The sequence below is a fragment of the Carcharodon carcharias genome, chromosome 11, assembly GCF_017639515.1.
Source record: "Carcharodon carcharias isolate sCarCar2 chromosome 11, sCarCar2.pri, whole genome shotgun sequence".
NCBI lineage: Eukaryota > Metazoa > Chordata > Chondrichthyes > Lamniformes > Lamnidae > Carcharodon > Carcharodon carcharias.
The window spans coordinates 45,491,798-45,513,212 of record NC_054477.1 but is presented as its reverse complement, the minus strand read 5'-3'; the positions used below and the strand labels follow the sequence as shown (position 1 = coordinate 45,513,212).

The 21,415-nt window shown below is 41.5% G+C and overlaps 1 protein-coding gene across 7 annotated transcripts in view; it reads left to right on the top strand.

The window, feature by feature from the left end:
* Window positions 1-4,819, top strand: part of uspl1 (ubiquitin specific peptidase like 1) — a 31,867-nt gene extending 27,048 nt beyond the window's left edge. For all 7 annotated transcript variants that reach the window (XM_041198784.1, XM_041198783.1, XM_041198785.1 and 4 more), the window contains one exon: window positions 1,219-4,819. In XM_041198784.1, the coding sequence (XP_041054718.1) occupies window positions 1,219-3,293 (2,075 nt within the window). In that variant the 3' untranslated portion in view covers window positions 3,294-4,819. The remainder of the gene's footprint in view (window positions 1-1,218) is intronic.
* The last annotated feature ends 16,596 nt before the right edge of the window (window positions 4,820-21,415 follow it).

The window sequence follows — 21,415 nt, the reverse complement described above, 5'->3', positions numbered from 1 at the left end:
TTCAAAATTGGCTTAGTTGTAGGAGACAGAGGGTGATGAAGAAGGCTGCTTTAGTGACTGGAAGCCAGGGTCCAGTGGCGTACCAGAGGGATCTGTGCTGGGTCCCCTATTATTCGTCATTTATATAGACATAGATGACTATGTGGAGGGTAAGATTTGTAAATTTGCGGATGACATAAAGATTAGCCGGGTGGTTAACAGTGAGGTTGAGTGTCTTGGGCTACAGGAAGCTATAGACGGGATGGTCAGATGGGCAAATAAGTGGCAGATGCAATTTAACCCTGAAAAGTGTGAGGTGATACACTTTGGAAGAAATAATTTGACAAGGAAGTATTCAATGAACAGCATGACACTAGGAAGTTCTGAAGGACAAAGTGACCTTGGCGTGTGTCCGTAGATCTCTGAAGGCAGAGGGACATGTTTGTAAGGTGGTGAGAAAGGCATATGGGACACTTGCTATTATCAATTGAAGCATAGTAGGGAGGTCATGTTGGAGTTGTATAGAACCTTGGTGAGGCCACAGCTGGAGCACTGTGTGCAGTTCTGGTCGCCACATTATAGGAAGGATGTGATTGCACTGGAGGGGGTGTAGAGGAGATTCACTAGGATGTTGCCTGGGGTGAAACATTTAAGTTATGAAGAGAGTTTGGATAGACTTGGGTTGTTTTTGTGGGAGCAGAGAAGACTGAGGGGTGACCTGATGGAGGTATATAAGATTATGAGGGGCATGGACAAGGTGGATAGGGAGCAGCTGTTCCCCTTAGTTGAAGGGTCAGCCACAAGGTGACACAAGTTCAAGGTGAAGGGCAGGAGGCTTAGGGGGGATGTGAGGAAAAACCTTTTTACCCAAAGGGTGGTGACGGCCTGGAATGAGCTGCCTGGGAGGGTGATGGAGGCGGGTTGCCTCAAATCCTTTAAAAAGTACCTGGACGAGCACTTGGCACATCATAACATTGAAGGCTATGGACCAAGTGCTTGTAAATGGGATTAGGTAGGTAGTTCAGGTGTTTCTCATGTATCGGTGCAGACTCGATGGCCAAAAGGCCTCTTCTGCACTGAGAGATTCTGTGATTCTGTGACATGGTGATTGTGAGTAAATACTATATTTTTTAAAGGCTATTAATATTTTATATTTTCTAGTTAGTTAACAAAGTGCAATTGTTTTTAATTTATTATGTATTTGTACTTCTAAAGGTTTTTTGTTGTCTCATTTTACAGGGTCATGGCTTGAATGTGATGACTTGAAAGGTTCCAGCAGTTGCAGACATTCAACTTTAAAAGTTTCTGCACATGAAGTTCATATTGTAGTCTGGGAAAAGAGTGACCTTGAAAATACAACTCAGAGCAGCAATATGCTTCCATTTAGTAACTCATCCTCTGTGACATGCATCAATACCCCGACCTTCAAGAGTGATGACACTTCCTTTGTATCGCAGCTGCTCTGTGAAACATCATTGAATAGCCCTATCCAGTTAAGTCCAGTTAAGAAACCGATGTTCAGTACATTTGCAGAGGTTACTGCACCAAATATAAACTGTGTAAAGGAAAATGAACAAGGAATTTTAAATAGTAACTTACTTTCAGGTCTGGAGCACCTGGCAGATGATGCAATGGTAACACTGAATCTTGTAGAAATTAAAGTGGACAGTGAAGGGAACCCAATAAACAATAATCAATTCATACCAAGTGTTGAACAATGTGATTTACAGAGACAGAAGACCCTACCTTTACAAAATTCATCTCTTGCGACTCAGATGACTGTTGATCATATTGTACCTGTACAGCCTTTTGCTGAGGAACAGTATTCTAATGAAATTTGCCAACAAATGGACCAGATTGTAAAACCTGAAGTACCTCAAAAATATATTTTACAGTCTGAAGCACCTTCCTGGTCACCTAGAACATCTCAACAACAAGCAACTGATGCTGCTGGTGTTAATCCTACCATGTTACAAAAGGATGCTGCTGTGAAAAAGTTAACAATGAGCCCAGCTGCCTGTCCTATGCAAGAAATAGAAACTACATCCGTTGGTTCAGAAATACAGTCTTGTAGAAAAACACAAAAGAAAAGTCCCATCAAAATCCCAGCGTCACGGATGTTGAAAACATCGACTATAAATGGGTCACCAGCTGAAATTTCTCGGCCTCTAGCAGCTAACAGAAGCTTTGCGGTAGGCTGGACAAAGAGCTTGTTGAACCGTCACCTTTCAACATTGGCCAGCAATGAACCTAGAATATTGCCTCGGAATGAAGTTAAGAATGCTCATAAAGGCAATGCTTTGCTAAAAGTGACTGATCCTAAGCACCCTATAAAGGAACATTTTGATGGGTTCAAAACCAAATATCTCTCAAAATACAATCAGAGAGTCAAAAAATTACCCAGCTCTCAAGATTCAAATATTCCTAATGTTGCTTGCGTACAGAATGCCAACCATTTGCCTCCAGACTCTGGTATTATGAAGGAAAACTACAAAGTATTGTTGTCCAGGACAGCATCTTCTGGTGTCCACACTTTAAACAAAGCATTTTTTTCTAATTCATCAAAATGTGGTTATCCCACAATGTATGAAACAGGGACTACTAATATGAAGAAAGAGAGCTCCGACCCAGTCAAGAAAACCGAACTGAATCATCTTGACTCAAAAGCTCATGGCCTTCGTCTCAAGTTGCTCAAAAAACTTCAAGTCAAAAAAGATCAACTAGCTTCACTTGACCAACTAATGAAGACTAAGCAATATGGTGAATTTGCTACCGAATATGTTAGTACTTCTAGTCTTGAAGGACAGTTAAACATTGCAAATGATGGAAGCACGTTGTATGATGATGTATTGAATGAACTCTGGCGTGAGCTTGGTGTTGAAGATAGTAAGTCTGTTTGTACAACCAGTTCTAGTGCTTCATTAAGTAGCAGCCCAAGCCATGATGAATTACTTGCAGAATTGTTCATTCCAGCTACAACCACTATATCTAATTATATGCAAAGTGATGACTTAAGGCTTTCTGGAGTGTCAGCAGATGGAGCAGCAAACTGTAAACTGAGTAATGGGTGTACCATAGATCCAAGGACTGCTAATGGTGATCACCCATCACCTATTTCAGCTTTACAGATGGAGCACCATGCTTATAAAAATGAGTCTATCAGTGTAACTAATACCTGTGCATCAGTTTACGAGAGTCCCACAAAGGAGGAAATGTTGGTAGATTTGTTGTCCACTTCAACTCTTAATTCTTTAGCAGGAGATCATGAAGATGAATTGCCTAACTTTGATGAAAATCTTTTTGAAAACTGCTAGGAAATGGTAATTTTATGAAAGCAGTGAGAATCTTTGTTTTAATTATAGTTTTGTTATTTCTCATTATTTGTTGTCTATAATTTGGAACATATTAAGAGTAAATTGTTCCCAGTCCCCCGCATGTTTAAAGATTATGGTTCCTTCTTTTTGAAATTTCATGGCAAGTAGGTAGTTTGTGCATTCTGTGAATGTACCTACTTTGTTTTCAGGTCGTTTCATGGTATTTGAAGGATATGTAAGGCTATAATGACACTACTGAATAAAATGTTGGTTACCTACATTTGATGCAATGTTGCTAATGTTTGTTTAAGAAACTGAACCAGATGTGCTGTTTTTACAAATGGAATTCAACTTGCTGAAATTTGCTTTAACGTATTCACATGAATACAAAATGTTGTCAAAATTCATTTGAAGAAATGTGTAACTTGTCAATCCTTATTCTTTGTGAGCTGCAAATATTTATATAAACTTACAGTGATTATATTATCAGTCTTTCCCTGTAACACTTATTACAGACATAGGCACAACAAACAAAACTTGCGTGAAACTAATTTAACAATATACTATAAAAATAGATTAAGTTCAAAGTATGAAGCAAATGATCCATTGACTTCTAGCCTGTAGCACCATTTCTGAGTTCAGTTATAATCCACTTGGGTTCTGCTCCTGCAATTCATATCATCTAAAGCCATCTATTAGACTCTTATCCTATAAATTTCCCACAGTGTGTCCTTCTTACTCAAGTATAATGGGATATTTGCCTCTTGTGCAATATGGTTTACAATTGCTGCAAATAATAAAGTTCTTTCAGTTAAAGTTGTGAAAGAAGTTGGATTTACAATTTAAACTAGCATATCATGTAAAATAAGGGTGAAAATACATTTTAAAAATAAATTGGGTCACAGAAAATGCTAGAAACACACTATAGGTCAATAAGGGTCTGTGGAAAGAAGATTATGATCAATCTTTTGGGCAGGAGCCTTCTCCAGGGTTCTGCCCAACGCATCAACTGGTTTTCTCTCCATAAATGGTGTTTGTTTTCAATTTTTTCTATTAATTCAGATCTCCAGCACTTGCAGTTCTTTGTTTTATTTTATACTATGCTAAGTGTTATTTCTTGGGTTTTGAAAATTCAATGTTGAAATTTGTGCTGAAAGTTCTAAGATGTGTATATATTTTGTTCAGTGGCTACAAAGTTATAACTGCCTTTCTAGGCTGATTTATTTAAGGAATGTTTTTGATATCTAGTAAAACTTGTTGTTAATGTTTGTGAACTCTAATGTAAGATATGCATCTTATGCTGAGAATTACATCAATAGAACATAACTTGAACCAGAACGCCAAACCAAGGCCCAACAAATAAGAGTATTAGTGGGCTCTTAGTAACACAAAATAATTTATATATTTTCCAGTCCTCGTGTAAAATATTTGTTCCATTTGAATTGTTTTGATGTGTTCCTCTGACATACTTTCAATGAGAATGTTAAGTTGGCCATGCTGCCAAACAATAAACTTCTTCCAATTTACCTAACTCTCAATTGTCAGTATTAGAAATGTGCCTGTTCAAGCACTCTTGTGTTATTTTAACCTAAATTTCAATTTTAGAAATCTCCTTGCAAAAGACACTTGGCTAAAAGATAACCACCAGGGGAGTGGAGAGTAAAGTTGACCTGATGTGAGGAACAGGAGAAGCTAGGAATTTAGGATTGACAATTGAAGTAGGATGGAACGTAAATGAGGATATTTTCACTTGATACTGGCTGTCGTCTGAAGGAGTTTAATTGGTAGGGGATGGACGCTATTAGACATGTTAGTGTGTGTCAAAGACAATGCTGAGAATGAATCAGTGGAGTCGACCCTGGGTGGTCAGGAAGAATGAGGCTCAAATTGCATGAGTGCCCACTTCTGATCTGGCTAATGTCAGAACTCCAGGGCAGATGCATCCCAGCACTTAAATGGGATGTCTTTCCCATGTTGTTTAGTAAAAGGTTGTGAATCAGTATAAATTTGAGTATGAATATAATGCAATTATGATCAGCTGGTCTAATTAGGACTCAGATGATACCTAGAGAGAACTTGCAGTATTTCATATTGTGTTGTGTTGAAAAAACACTGGACTAATCTTTGTGTACCTGGGAAATGTTCAGGGTCTGAGGCGCATGGCTATTTGAAAAAGTGATGGAGACCAGTTACAAAAGGGGCAGAGTCCCTATGTATTGTCCAGCAATTCCTTGAGGGTGTGACTATACCCACATCAGGTGTAAACAAAGTCAACCCATGCAAATGAGGAAGGGAGCAAGGGATGTAACCAGTCCTACCAATTTTCCTAATGGAATTCTAGGCAAATGCCCTTCACGTGCAGCATCCAGAAGAAATGGTGCCTGAAGTTGGTGCCCAGCTCCATGTGAGGGTCGTGTGTGCCATACGCATGTGTGTGCCATACATTGGAGCCATGTAGCAGGTTTTTTTTTTTTGGAGGGCTTACTGGTTATTGTGATGAAATCAAACACCTAGGAGATTTCAGTACGATTTTCGATCGCTTATTCAAACAAACGCAGGGAGAGCCTGCCTTAGTTAATCCAATCCAAGTCAGTACTCTGCCCACTGAGTTGTTATATTGCCTTTTATACATTTAGTCCCTGTCCTGCGGGTGTGTTCTTGGTCACAGATTGAGAGCTTATCACAATAGGTGCAAATGTTTCAGATCAACTGTATCGTTCTGTTGTGTAACTTGGCTTTCCAGTGACTTGACACTGTTACCTGCAATTGCTGTCACAATAAAATGTAGATTTCCTGAATTGTCTTACTTGACATTCTAATGACCGATACCTATCTACCTATAATCACTGGGTTCACACTCTCTGTGGGCTATTCTGGACTAGTTTTTGCTGTGTCCTTTGTCTAGTATAACGTGTCAAGTATCCCAGCAACCTTTGCTTTATGGTCTCCTACCTAATCATGACTAAAACTACTGCTGTCATGCTATGCTGCCAAACATTTGCTAACAAATGAAAAATGCCTTGTTAACTAGACTTGCTGTCAGCCATTGCACTACTGCTGCAGGTCTAAGAAGATACATGTTGCTAAGTGAAACAAGTGAAGAGGGCACGTGCAGCGGGCGTATACCTTTGCCATGCTGCATTAACTCAACAATAACACAGCTCTTGAGGCTTTTCCCTTCTTGGTTGATGCTGTACAAAGTTGAAAAAATAAATTAGTTTATTAAGAGCTACCACCTTAGAGGAGGTGTCAGGCCAATCTGCATCCAACAACCTGCTCTGAAAACTCTGCTCACATTTTGACAACTGACAAGTTCCACCACAGCAGCTGAGATAATCCTCAACATTCTAAAATAGTCGACAACCTTCTAAATAAAACAACCCACCGATTCTAAAAATAAAGCAAAGTCTTGCAAAAGTGGACTGGTTGCAGCTACTTGAAGGGAAATTGGTGACGGACCAGTGAGGACATTCAAAAGTGAGATTCTATTGTCACAGTGCAGACATGTCCCCACAAAGAAAAAGGGTGCTACTGCCAAACCTATAGCCCCCTAGCTATCTATAGTAGCTAGCAGGGTAAGATGAAGCAGAAAAAGAAAGCTTATGACAGCCACAAAAAAATACATTAGACAGTCTAGAGCGGTATAGAAATTACAGAGGCGAAGTAAAAAAAAAAATCAGGAAAACAGGATATGAAAAAATATTGGCAAGTAAAATCAAGGAAAACCCAAAGATATTAGATCCTATCGGGAATGTACAAGGTAACTTAAGGGTTAATGCAGAAGATGTGGGTAGGTTTCACTAAGGAGAGGGATTTTTCTAATATATTTGTTCATGAGATGTGGCATCACTGCACCATTTATTGCCCTTGTTCAAAGGGCATTTTTTTTTTTTTTGGAAGAGTCAAATCACATTGCTGTGAGTCTGGAATCACATGAAGGCCAGGTAAAGACAGCAGAACCAGTTGGGTTTTTACAACAATCAACAATGGCTTCATGGTCATCATTAGACTTTATTGAATTCAAATTTCACCACCTGCTGTGGTGGGATTTGAACCTGGGTCCCCAGAGCATTACCCTGGGCCTCTGGAATTCTGGTCTAGTGACTATGCAACCACCTCCCCCATGCTGGTGCAGACATTGTAGTTAATGAGGATATTAGATACAATAAGCACGATGAGAGAGAAAGTACTGGAGGGACAGACATCCTACAAGGTGGATAAATCACCAAGGCCAGATGGATTGTATCCTGGGTTGTTGAAGGAAGCCAGGGAGGAAACAGCGGTTGCCATGCCTTGAGGATCGTTTTTCAAAACAAAAACAGAATTACCTGGAAAAACTCAGCAGGTCTGGCAGCATCGGCGGAGAAGAAAAGAGTTGACGTTTCGAGTCCTCATGACCCTTCGACAGAACTTGAGTTCGAGTCCAGGAAAGAGCTGAAATATAAGCTGGTTTAAGGTGTGTGTGTGGGGGGCGGAGAGATAGAGAGACAGAGAGGTGGAGGGGGTTGGTGTGGTTGTAGCGACAAACAAGCAGTGATAGAAGCAGATCATCAAAAGATGTCAACAACAATAGTACAATAGAACACATAGGTGTTAAAGTTAAAGTTGGTGATATTATCTAAACGAATGTGCTAATTAAGAATGGATGGTAGGGCACTCAAGGTATAGCTCTAGTGGGTTTTTTTTTTTATTTTATATAATGGAAATAGGTGGGAAAAGGAAAATCTTTATAATTTATTGGGAAAAAAAAGAAGGGGGAAACAGAAAGGGGGTGGGGATGGGGGAGGGGACTCACGACCTAAAGTTGTTGAATTCAATATTCAGTCCGGAAGGCTGTAAAGTCCCTAGTCGGAAGATGAGGTGTTGTTCCTCCAGTTTGCGTTGGGCTTCACTGGAACAATGCAGCAAGCCAAGGACAGACATGTGGGCAAGAGAGCAGGGTGGAGTGTTAAAATGGCAAGCGACAGGGAGGTTTGGGTCATTCTTGCGGACAGACCGCAGGTGTTCTGCAAAGCGGTCGCCCAGTTTACGTTTGGTCTCTCCAATGTAGAGGAGACCACATTGGGAGCAACGAATGCAGTAGACTAAGTTGGGGGAAATGCAAGTGAAATGCTGCTTCACTTGAAAGGAGTGTTTGGGTCCTTGGACGGTGAGGAGAGAGGAAGTGAAGGGGCAGGTGTTGCATCTTTTGCGTGGGCAAGGGGTTGTGCCATAGGAGGGGGTTGAGGAGTAGGGGGTGATGGAGGAGTGGACCAGGGTGTCCCGGAGGGAGCGATCCCTACGGAATGCCGATAAGGGGGGTGAAGGGAAGATGTGTTTGGTAGTGGCATCATGCTGGAGTTGGCGGAAATGGCGGAGGATGATCCTTTGAATGCGGAGGCTGGTGGGGTGATAAGTGATTCAAAGGATCATCCTCCGCCATTTCCGCCAACTCCAGCATGATGCCACTACCAAACACATCTTCCCTTCACCCCCCTTATCGGCATTCCGTAGGGATCGCTCCCTCCGGGACACCCTGGTCCACTCCTCCATCACCCCCTACTCCTCAACCCCCTCCTATGGCACAACCCCTTGCCCACGCAAAAGATGCAACACCTGCCCCTTCACTTCCTCTCTCCTCACCGTCCAAGGACCCAAACACTCCTTTCAAGTGAAGCAGCATTTCACTTGCATTTCCCCCAACTTAGTCTACTGCATTCGTTGCTCCCAATGTGGTCTCCTCTACATTGGAGAGACCAAACGTAAACTGGGCGACCGCTTTGCAGAACACCTGCGGTCTGTCCGCAAGAATGACCCAAACCTCCCTGTCGCTTGCCATTTTAACACTCCACCCTGCTCTCTTGCCCACATGTCTGTCCTTGGCTTGCTGCATTGTTCCAGTGAAGCCCAACGCAAACTGGAGGAACAACACCTCATCTTCCGACTAGGGACTTTACAGCCTTCCGGACTGAATATTGAATTCAACAACTTTAGGTCGTGAGTCCCCTCCCCCATCCCCACCCCCTTTCTGTTTCCCCCTTCTTTTTTTTCCCAATAAATTATAAAGATTTTCCTTTTCCCACCTATTTCCATTATATAAAATAAAAAAAAACCCACTAGAGCTATACCTTGAGTGCCCTACCATCCATTCTTAATTAGCACATTCGTTTAGATAATATCACCAACTTTAACTTTAACACCTATGTGTTCTATTGTACTATTGTTGTTGACATCTTTTGATGATCTGCTTCTATCACTGCTTGTTTGTCGCTACAACCACACCAACCCCCTCCACCTCTCTGTCTCTCTATCTCTCCGCCCCCCACACACACACCTTAAACCAGCTTATATTTCAGCTCTTTCCTGGACTCGAACTCAAGTTCTGTCGAAGGGTCATGAGGACTCGAAACGTCAACTCTTTTCTTCTCCGCCGATGCTGCCAGACCTGCTGAGTTTTTCCAGGTAATTCTGTTTTTGTTTTGGATTTCCAGCATCCGCAGTTTTTTTGTTTTTATATTTGTTTGGATCGTTTTTCAATCCTCACTAGATAGAGGTGATGTACCAGAGGATTGGAGGTCTGCAAATGTTATACCATTGTTTAAAAAGGGTGTGAGGGAAAGGCCAAATAATTATAGGTTAGTCAGTCTGACTTCAACGGTAGGCAAATTATTAGAATCAATTCTGAGAGCCAGGATAAACCATCACTTAGAAGGGCATAGATTGATCAAGGATAGTCAGCATGGTTTTGTTCAGGGCAAGTCATGTCTTACTAACTTAATTGAATTTTTTGAGGAAGTAACAAGGAGGATTGATGAGGGTCGTGCAGTAGATGTGCTCTACAACATGGATTTTAGTAAGGCATTTGACAATGTCCCACATGGCAGACTGGTCAGAAAAGTAAAAGTCTATGGGATACAGGGAAATGTGGTGAGTTGGATCGAAAATTGGCTCAGTGACAGGAAACAAAGGGCAATGATTGATGGGTATTTTTGTGAATGGAAAGCAGTTTCCAATGGCACTCCACAGGAGTCAGTGTTGAGTCTCTTGCTGTTTGTGGTATATATTAATTACTTGGATTTAAATGTGGGAGGCATAATCACAAAATTTGCAGATGACACAAGAATCAGTTGTGTAGTTGACAGTGAAGACGATAGCTGTGGACTCCAAAATGATATCAATGGTTTGGTTGAGAGTGCAGAAAAGTGGCAAATTAAATTCAATCCAAAGTGTGGGATAATGCATTTGGGGAGGGCAAATAAAGCAAGGAAATATGCAAACGGAGCTATTGAGAGGGGTAGAGGAAGTGAGAGACCTTGAAGTGCATGTCCACAGGTCCCTGAAAGTGGCAGGACAGCTAGTTAAGGTGATAAAGAAAGCATATGGAATGCTTTCCTTGGGCGAAGTATAGAATACAAAAGCAGGGATGTATGCTGGAACTGTATAAAATGCCACAGCTAGAGCTTTGTGTACAGTTCTGGTCACCACATTACAGGAAGGACATAATTTTTCTGGAGAGAGTACAGAAGAGATTTACAAGAATATTGCCAAGCCTTGAAAATTGCAGCTATGAGAGAAGATTGGGTAGGCTGGGGCTGTCTTCCGTAGAACAGAGGAGACTTAGACGTGACTTAGTTGAGATGTACAATATTATGAGGGGCCCAGATAGAGTAGACGAGGAAGACTTGTTTTCCCCAAGTGGAGAGATTAATTACCAGGGGATACAGATTTAAGATGATTGAAGGATTAGAGGGGATATTAGAAAAAACATTTTCACCCATAGTATGGTAGGTGTCTGGAATTTGCTGACCAGATTGGTGGTGCAGATACTCATTTAAAAGGTTCCTGGATCTGCACCCGAAGTGCTATAACCTGCAAGGCTCTCGATCAGGTGCTAGAAGGTGGGATTAGAATGGGCTGAATGGCCTCTTCCTATGCTGTAACTTTTCAATGGCTCTAATTTGTCCTATCTCCCAATGTTAATGGATCCTTTTAATAAATTCCAGATTTTTGGATACTCGGCTTTGCCAAAAACTAATCAATCCTTCCTTGGACCATACCCTATCCCTGTACAAAGTTTTGTTGAAATCCATCCCTTAGTTTGAAATATATTGTTTACAGACAAATAGACGAGCAAGGGCAAAAACATTACCTCTGCCCACCTTCAGTGGTGGAGGTAATAAGCCCATGGTCGGTCTAGTTTGTCTTCTATCATTCTGGTAGTCACATGATACGTTGATACTGGGGTTGTTAACTAATTATAACAATCAATCTCTATCAGTTGGACTTCAACAGACCCAGAAATGACATGATGAAAGGGCTCATGATGGAAAGCTTTGGGAACCATAGGTCCAAAGTCACCTGTTCCTCTCAAGTATACTGCATTTACTATCTCATGTCTCATATCACAAAATTGTTATGTGTAGATGGAGGCCATTCAGCCCATCATGTCTGCACCAACTCTGAGCATTTTAACTGCGTGCCAGTCTCCTGCCTTTTCTCCGTAACCCTGCACGTTGTTTCTGTTTAATCATCCAATGCACACTTGAATGCCTCAGTTGAACCTGCCTCCACCAGGCTTCCAGGCAGTGCATTCCAGCCCTAACTATTCGCTGTGTGAAAAGGTATTTTTCTCACCTCGCATATGCTTATTTTGCAAAACACTTCAGAACTGTGCCCTCTGGTTCTAGATCAGTTTACAAGCAGGAGCAGTTTCTCCCTATCTACTCTGTCCAGGCCCTCATTATTTTGAAAACTTCTATCAAGTATCTTCTTAGCCTTCTCCTCTCCAAGGAACACAGTTCCAACTTCTCCAATCTTTCCTCATAATGCAAATGCCTCATCCCTGGAACCACTCTCATAAACCTCTCCTGCACTCTCTCCAATGCATTCACATCCTTCCTATAGTGTGACACCCCAGAACTGTACACAATCCTCCAGTAAGACCTAATCAGTGTCTTATATAAGTTCATCATAACCTCCCTGCTCTATGCCCCTACTAATGAAGCATGGAATACTGTATGCTTTAGAAACAACTCCCTCTACCTGTCCTGCCACCTTTAATGACTTATGTACATATACACCCAGGTCTCTCTGCTCCTGCACACCCTTTAGAACAGTATCCTTTATTTTATACTGTCTCTCCATGTTCCTTGTACCAAATTGTAACACCCCACATTTCTCTGCATTGAACTTCATCTGCCGCCTATCTGCCCACACCACCAATGTGTCAATATCCTTTTGAGATTCTACACTGTCCTCACAGTTTACAATTCTCCCAAGTTTTGTGTTATCTGCAAACTTTGACATTGTTCCCTGCACACCAAGATCTAGGTCATTTATATATAGCAGGAAGACCAAGGTTCCCAAAACTGACCCCTGGGGAACGCCACCACAAACCTTCTTTCAGCCCGAAAAATACCCATTAACCATTACTCTCTGTTTCCTATCTCAGCCAATTTTGTATCCATGTTGCTATTGCCCCTTTTTTTCCATGACCTATAACTTTCCTCACAAGTCTGTCATGTGGTACTGTATTGAACACCTTTTGGAAGTCCATATACACAACATCAATAGCCTTGCCCTCATCAGCCATTTTTGCTGCCTCTTCAAAAAACTCCAAGTTAGTTAGACATGATTTTCCTTTAACAAATCCATGCTGACTCTTCCAAGTCAATTTTTCCATGTGACTATTAATTCTATCCCAAATAATTGTTTCTAGAAGTTTCCCCACCACTGAAGTTAAACTGATTGGTCTGTAATTGCAGGGCAGATCTTTACAACTTTTTTTGAACAAGGGCATAATGTTTGCAATTTCCAGTCCTCTGGCACCTCCCCCGAATCCAGGGAACATTGAAAGATTATTGTCAGTGTCTCTGCAATTTCCACTCTCACTTCCTTCATCTCATCTGGCCCCGGTGGTTTATCAACTTTAAATACTGACAACTTATCCAATACCACCTCCTTATCAATTTTAAGCCCTTCAAGTGACTGAGTTTTCTCCTCTGTCTCCACGGCCTGGGCAGCATCTGCCTCGTAGGTAAAGACAGATGCAAAGTATTCATTTAATAGCTCAGCCATGCCTCTTCCCTCTGTGTAAATCCCCTTTTTGGTCCCTAATCAGCCCTACTCCTCCTTTTACCATCCTTTCACTATTGATGTTCTTATAGAACTTTGGGATTTCCTTTTGTCTTAACTGCCAGTCTTTTCTCATAATTCCCCCTTTGCTTCTCATATTTGCTTTTTCACATCCCTTCTGAACCTTCTGTATTCAGCTTGGTCCTCAATTGTATTTGCTACCTGACACCTGTTGTAAACACTCTTTTTCTTCTTTAACTTAATTTCTATCTCCTTTTTCATCCATGGGAGCTCTGGATTTGTTTGTCCTATCCTTCCTTTTTAAGGGAACACACCTTGATGGTGCTCAAACCATCTCCTCTTTGAAGGTAGGCCTTTGTTCAGCTACTGTTTTTCCCACCAACCTTTGGTTCCCGTCTATCAGGCCCAGCTCCGTTCTTGCCCCATTGAAGCCCGCTCTTTGTCTGTTGATTATTCTTACTCTGGATTGACCAATGTTATTTTCCACCGTCATCTTAAACCTTATGATACAATGATCACTTCCCCTAAACGTTCCCCCATTGTCACTTGATCTACTTGGCCCACCTCATTCCCAAGAACCAGGTCTAGCAGTGCCTCCTTTCTTGTTGGACTGGACACATAACTGCTGTAGGAAATTCTCCTGAGCACAACCTAGGAACGCATGTCCCTCACTGCCCCTTACATTACCACTGTTCCAGTCTATACATGGGTAATTAAAGTCCCCCATTATAACTACTCTATGATGTTTACACCTCTCTAATTTCCTTGCAGATTTATTCCTCTATATCCTTCCCACTAGCTGGGATTACACTGAGCAATGTAATTGCACACTTCTTATTCCTTAGCTCTAGCCAAATCAATCCTGCCCTTGAATCCTCTGACACATCCTCTTTCTCCACAACTGCAATACTCTCCTCAACCAAAAACGCCACCCATCCTTCTTCTTTCCCTTTCCTATCTTTTCTGAACACCTTGTAACCAGGAATATTTAACACCCTGATCTGCCCTTCCTTAAACCAGGCCTCCATTATCACCACAACATCACAATCCCACAAGGCAATCTGTACCTGTAACTCCCCAATTTATGAACTACACTCCATGCATTCACATACATGCAGTGTAACCCTGATTTCAACTTCATTACTTGCTCGCTTACTCGAACTCCATCTATTAACTTATTATTCTGTATTTTAGTGCTATCTGCCTCTCCCAGCGTTCCGTGTACTCTGGTATTACTTTCTAATTTTCTCTCCTGGTTTCCACGCCCCTGCTGTGTTAGTTTAAACCCTCCCCAACCGTACTACCAAAATTACCCGCAAGAAATTCAGTCCCGGTTCTGTTCAGATGCAACCCGTCCGGCTTGTACAGGTTCCATCTCCCCCAGAGTCAGTCCAAGTGTCCCAGGAATCTAAAGCCCTCCCTCCTGCACCATCTTTCCAGCCACACATTCATCTGCCTTATCCTCCTATTTCTGTACTCACTGGCACATGGCATTGGGAGTAATCTGGAGATTACTACATTTGAGGTCCTGCTTGCTAATTTTCTATCTGGCTCCCTAAATCCTGATTACAGGACCACATCCCCCTTCCTGCCTAAGTCATTGGTACCAATGTGGACTATGGCCTCTGGCTGATGATCCTCCCCCAGAAGAATGTCCTGCAGCCGCCCTGTGACATCCTTGATCCTGGCAACAGGGAAAAACATACCATTCTGGAGTCACATCTATGGTCAAAGAAACAGCTGCCTAACCAAGGAATCCCCTATCACTGTTGCTCTTCCTTTCTTCTTCCCTCCCTCCTGTCAGCCAAGCCACTCATGGTGCTACAAACTTGGCTCTGACTGCGCTCCTTTGAAGAACCAGCACGCTCACCAGCTTCCAGAACGGAAAGCCGATTTGTGAGCAGGACCCCAAGGGACCCCTGCACTACCTGTCTACTTCTCTTGGACTGTCTGGTGGTCACCCATTCCTTCTCTGTCTCCAGGCCCTTAAGATGTGGTGTGACCGCCTCTCTGAACATGCTATCCACGTAGCTCTCAGCCTTGTGGATGTGCCACAGCGACTCCAGATGCCGCTCAAGCTCTGAAACCCAGGGCTCAAGTTTCTGCAGCTGACAGCACTTCCTGTACATGTGGTCATCATGTCTCATTACTGACACATTTGGGGACACATATGAAAGAAATCTAACTGACCACAGCAGCAAATAACTTCCTACCCCTTTTCTCTCACCCCACCTCTAGAGGATGGACCCTGTCGAGGAGCGGTCTTGCACTGAGAGAGTTTCTGGCACTTCAAGGGCTCTCCGCTGACTACTGCCCATGAGGTGCATAGAGCCTACAACACAGAAATGGGTCATTCGGCTCACACAGGCATTCAAGCTTAACAGCATATCCTATTCTTTTTCCCCCATGCCTATTTAGCTTTCCCTTAAATGCCGCTACTGCTTGTGGTGACATGTTCCACATTCTTACCATTCTGAGTAAAGAAGTTTCTCCTGAATTCCTTTTGGATTTATTAGGCAGAGTGAAATCAGTTCCACTGTTCCGTTGTTTGAAAAGAACTTAAATATTAAAAGCAATAATGAAAGCCCACATCAAATGTCCGGGATATAATTAAGTTGTGGTCCACTCCAGCAAAGATATAACACTTTGCCAGAGTGAGTGGATTAATTTCTCTGCTGTATCCACAAAATAAAAGTAGCAACAAAATGTTTTGTATGGTGCCATCTCATGACTTGTATGCAGTACTACATCATTAACAAACTGACAAGAAAGGAATTCAAGGTGATGAGCAAAATTAAAAGTCTACCTTCATCTCCCTTCATTTTACTGCTGTTTTTTTAGAGAAAGTAGGCATTACAACAGTATCACTTGCATCATGCTAAAAGGCTTTGTCTTCAAAGGCAACGATTCAACTATGTCACACCCACACTAAATTACATCAAGAGTAAACAAGTTTACCAATTGAACGATGAAAGTTCCAGGTTTGGTTGGTTTATAAAGCCATCTGATTTCTGTCATGGTGCTGGTCGGGGCACTACAACTGGCCTCAACTTCTTTAAAATAGGAAGGAGAAAATCATGTGTGTGTGTGAATGCTGGATGAGACTATTACTAGGCTGGATTGTAATGTCTTACTGCCTACCTTTGTATGAGTACCTATAAGCACACTTACTGAAGCTGGGTTATTCTGGTGCACCAGCTGGCAGTACTCTCACCTCTGGTTAGAAGGTGAAAAGTTTGACTTTTTTGTACCATCCAGGCTGATACCCCAGTACAGTTCTGATGACATGCTGCATCATTGGAGAAGACTGTCCTTGAAGAAAATTGTTAAACTGATGCCCCATCTGCCTGTTCAGGTGGGTGTTTAAAGGTGCCATGGACGATATTCAAAAAATAGTGATGTCCTGGACAACATCAGTCTCTCAAGCTATACTGACAAAAATAAATTTTGATTGGTCATTCATCTCATTACTGTTTTTGGAATGCTAGTTGGAGTTGTCATTGTACTTACCTACATAATAATAATTTTATTAGTAAAGTCTTTTATTAAGTGAGAAAAATACTGCGGATGCTGGAGGCCTGAAATAAAAACAGAAAATGCTGGAAACAGACGAGTCCAAAGAAGAGTCATATTGGACCTGAAACGTTAACTCTGTTTCTCCCTCCACAGATGCTACAAAACCTGCCGAGTTTTTCAAGCATTTTCTGTTTAAAATTATTATGTGAAGTACTTCTAAATATTTTGAAGCAGTGATATTCGTTATATAAGTGCAACTATTTCTCCTTTCCATTGCTAACAATGTAATTAAACTTCACGCTGGAACTTTTTGATAGATTTTGAAAGTGCCTTTCACACTTTAAGCTAGAGTAACTTTGCACCTTGAATTAAGTTTCTTCTAGTGCAATAGTGTAAGTAATGTTGTTTATTTAATATATAATGTTCTTGGCCGAAAGGTGGCACCAAATCTCATTCTGATCTTTCAGTAAAGTCTGAGGGTGACCCAATCAACTAGTTCTTTTTCTAAAATGTAACAAGTATTCCCTGCAGCAGTTTTAATGTTACCCTCGATAGTGTTATGAATATTGTTTAATCCAACAGCATTTTCAACCTAAGTCTTTCATAAAATATGACATTGTATAAGTTATTTTTGATAGAACTTTTAGATCAATAAGTTAAAAATAATTAAGATCAAAGTATGTTGTAAGATTTCTAAATTTTCAAGGCAATGGCCAAAGATTGCAGCTCAATGTCCAATTGTGCAATTACAGAGTGTGGAACAGATGGAGTGAAGGGTAGCATATTGTGCAAAGTTAGCAGCAACTTGTTAGGTTGTTGTTCATTGTGGACCCTGATGAACATGAGAAGATGAGATGTGGTTTCCCCTTTCTGTTCCTCTACTTAAGGAAAGGACATAAATACTCAACTGTACTTTCAGGCTAGTACCTAGTTTTGTTATTGGTCAGTGCAAGCTGGGAATTGATGTGTTTCTTATCTAAGACTTATGCAAAACATTTGTGTTGATAAGTCATACCTTACATTTTTTGTCAATCTTGCAAAATTATTTCTCATTTTTGTTTCCCTTATTGTACCTCTATCCTTTGAGCTAAAGGACAACAGTCAAATCTGTCCCTAATTTTCAACTACTCTATCGCCAGCTACTTAAGAACTGTATGAAAGTAGCAAGGCGTAATTCAGTCTTACATTTTGCGTAACCTTTCTCAAGTGCCAGTTTTTTATCCTGCAGTTTCTTTGTCCTGTGATCAGGAACTTGTGGTGTGAGCCTACGTGGAATTGTAGCAGCAGTATCCTGCTGATTTAATTTAAGATATTTTTATGTTCAACTGTTTGAAAGCAAACTTTGTCAGTTTTGTTAAAAGACCATTTAAGAATATATTTTCAAGGGATATAATTAAAAAGCAGAGAAACTTGCACAGAACATTTGTTAGACCACACTTGGAATACTATACACAATTCTGATCCCCATCTTATAAAAAGAGAAGGTGCAAGATAATTCACAAAGATGGTACCAGAATTAAAAGGGTACAACTACCAGCAAAGCCTAAACAGGCTGAGGCTCTTTTTGCTAGAAAAAAGAGTGGTTGAGGGGTATCGTTAAAACTATTAAAGAGTTTGATAGTGTGGAGGGGGAGGGTTTTTCACTTATGAAGCGTCCAAAACTAGAGTCCATTAATAAATCCAATAAGGAGCTCAGAAGAAACTTCTTTACCCAAAGAGTGGTAAGAATGTATAACACACTAACACAAGGAATAGTTGAGGTGAATGGAATAGATGCATTTAAGAGGAAGTTAGATAAGTTGATGACAGAGAAGGGAATAGAAGGAAATGCTGGTCAGATTAGATGAAAATGGGCAGGAGGGAGCTCATGTGGAGCATTAAATGCGGGCAAAAATCAGGAGGGCCAAATGCTGTGTTTCTGTGCTATAAACTCTGTTAAATTTGTATATAATCTTGGCTGGACCATACTTAAGTTCAGTTTGAGCATATTGAATGGCAGAGCACGCCTGAGGGACCGTATGATCTTCTGCTCCTATTCTTTACGTTGTGTAGCAATTTCCATTAAAACACTTAATTTAATTCAGACTACATTTCTAAAAATCTCACTTTTCCATATTTTTATGTGCATTCATGATTCCATTTTTCTTTATTCCTCTCCCCATCCCCATTCAAAATCAAATAGTTTCTCATGGTTGACCTTTAACAAGGCCATAACCGTCTATAAGCAGCAATTTCCTTTTCTTACCATGGTAGCAGCAGCAGCAAGAAAATAAATTTATATATTGCATTTAATGTAATAACACATCCAAAGGCATATCACATGTTATAAATCAAAATATGACTCTGAATCACAGAAGGAGATGCTGAGGCAGATGACTAAAAATTTGGCCAAAGAAGTAGATTTTAAGGAGTGCCTTAAAGGAGAAAGTGAGGTGGAGAGGTTTAGAAAGGAAATTCCAGAGCTTAGGGCTTCAGCATCCGAAGATGTGGGTACCAATGGTAGAGTGATTAAACTTGGGGATGCTCAGGAGGCAAGAATTAGAGGAGTGCAGATATCTCTGAAGGTTGTGGGGCTGAAGTAAATTAGAAATAGGGAGGGGTGAACTTGTAAGAACTTGGAGAAAAAGAAGAGAATTTAAAGCTGAGGCACTGCTTAACCCGATGCCAGTGTAGGCCAGCAAGCACAGTGGTGATGGGTGAAAAGAATTTGGTGCATGTTAGCTCAAGGGTCCATTAAAGAGAGTGGGGAGAGAGACAGGAGGCCATTAAAGAGTGCAGAGAGAGAGGGAGAGAACAGAGGCCATTGAAGAGTGTGAGAGGAAAAAGAGCTGCTGATTGGTGAGTAGGATTGGTGAGTGTCTCTAGACTTTAAAATAAAAATAAGGTCTTTAGTTTGTGTTTAGATCTCTAGTCCTTATTTCTTCTTTTTTCTTAAAAATAGCTTGTTAAGTATAGGATTGATACTGGTGTAAAAAAATAATTACAATGAAGTGTAAAGAGCAGGTATACTAGAGTAATTAATTAATAAATTAAATTAAATACGATAGCGATGGCAGGATGGGTGATGTTTTGTGGTTGCAGCATGTGGGAGCTGCAGGACACCAAGGTGATCCAGAGCGAACACATCTGTAGTAAGTGTTTACAGCTCGAGGGACTTCGGATCCAAGTTAAGGAGCTGGAGTCTGAGCTGCAGACATTGCGTCACATCAGGGAGGGGGAAAGTTACCTGCACACTTTGCTCCAGGAGGTGGTCACACCCCTCAGATTAGATAATTCAAATTTGGTCTGTGATCAGAGGCAGGAGGGTGTGACTGCAGGCGAAGCAGGTATAGGAACCCAGCGGGTAGTGCTCGAGGAGCCTCGGCCCCTGCAACTGTCCAACCGTTAAGAGATTCTTGCAAGCTGTGTGGATGGGGGCAGGGACTGCAGGGAGGATGAGCGAACTGACCGTGGCACTGTGGTACAGGAAGCCATTCAAGTGAGGGGAGGAAATAGGAATGTAGCAGTGGTAGGGCACAGTATAATTCGGTGGATACATAGTGTCCTCTGCAGCCGTGAGCATGAGTCCCGATGGCTGTGTTGCCTGCCCAGTGCAAGGGTTAAGGACATCTCCTCAGGGCTGGAGAGGAACTTGGAGTGGGAGGGGAGGGTTCCAGTTGTTGTCATCCATGTTGGTACCAACAACATTGATAGGACTAGAAAGGAGGTTCTGCTGAAAGAATTTGAACAGTCAGGAGCTAAATTAAAAAACAGAACCTCCAAGGTAATAATCTCGGTATAGCTACCTGAGCCAAGGGAAAACTGGCATACGGTAAATAAAGTCAAGGAGTTAAATGTGTGGCTCAAAGATTGATGTAGGAGGAATGGGTTCAGTTCATTGGGCACTGGCACCAGCACTGGAGTAGAAGGGAGCTATTCTGGTGGGATGGGCTTCACTTGAACTGTGCTGGGACCAGTTTCCTGGTGAATCGAATAACTAGGGTTGTAGAGAGGGCTTTAAACTAAATAGAGTGAGGGGAGGGGGGGTGGCAAAGCAAAAGGATATGGTAACCTTGCAGGGCAGCTATTTAGGTAATGATACCCCAAGTGTGAAAAGAAGGGACAGAGGGTACAAACATAAAAAAAATAGCAGCAAATATGGTCAAAGGGGGGAAAAAATGGTAAAAAGGCTAAATTAATGGCTCTTTACTTAAATGCACATAGTATTCAGAATAAAATAAATGAATTAATGGCACAAAAAGAGGTTAATGGATAAGATCTCATAGCCATTATGGAGGCATGGATACAAGCAGATCAAAGCTGGGAACTAAATATTTGCAAAGGGACAGGCAGGAAGGAAAGGTGGGTGGGGTAGCTTTGTTAGTATGAGATGGAATAAGTACGATAGCAAGAAATGATCTTGGATTGCAAGATGTAGAATCTATATGGGTGGAGGTAAGAGATAACAAGGGGAAGAAGACACTGTTGGGAGTAGTCTTTAGGACCCCTAACAGTAGATATACTGTAGGACAACAAATAAACCAGGAGTTAAT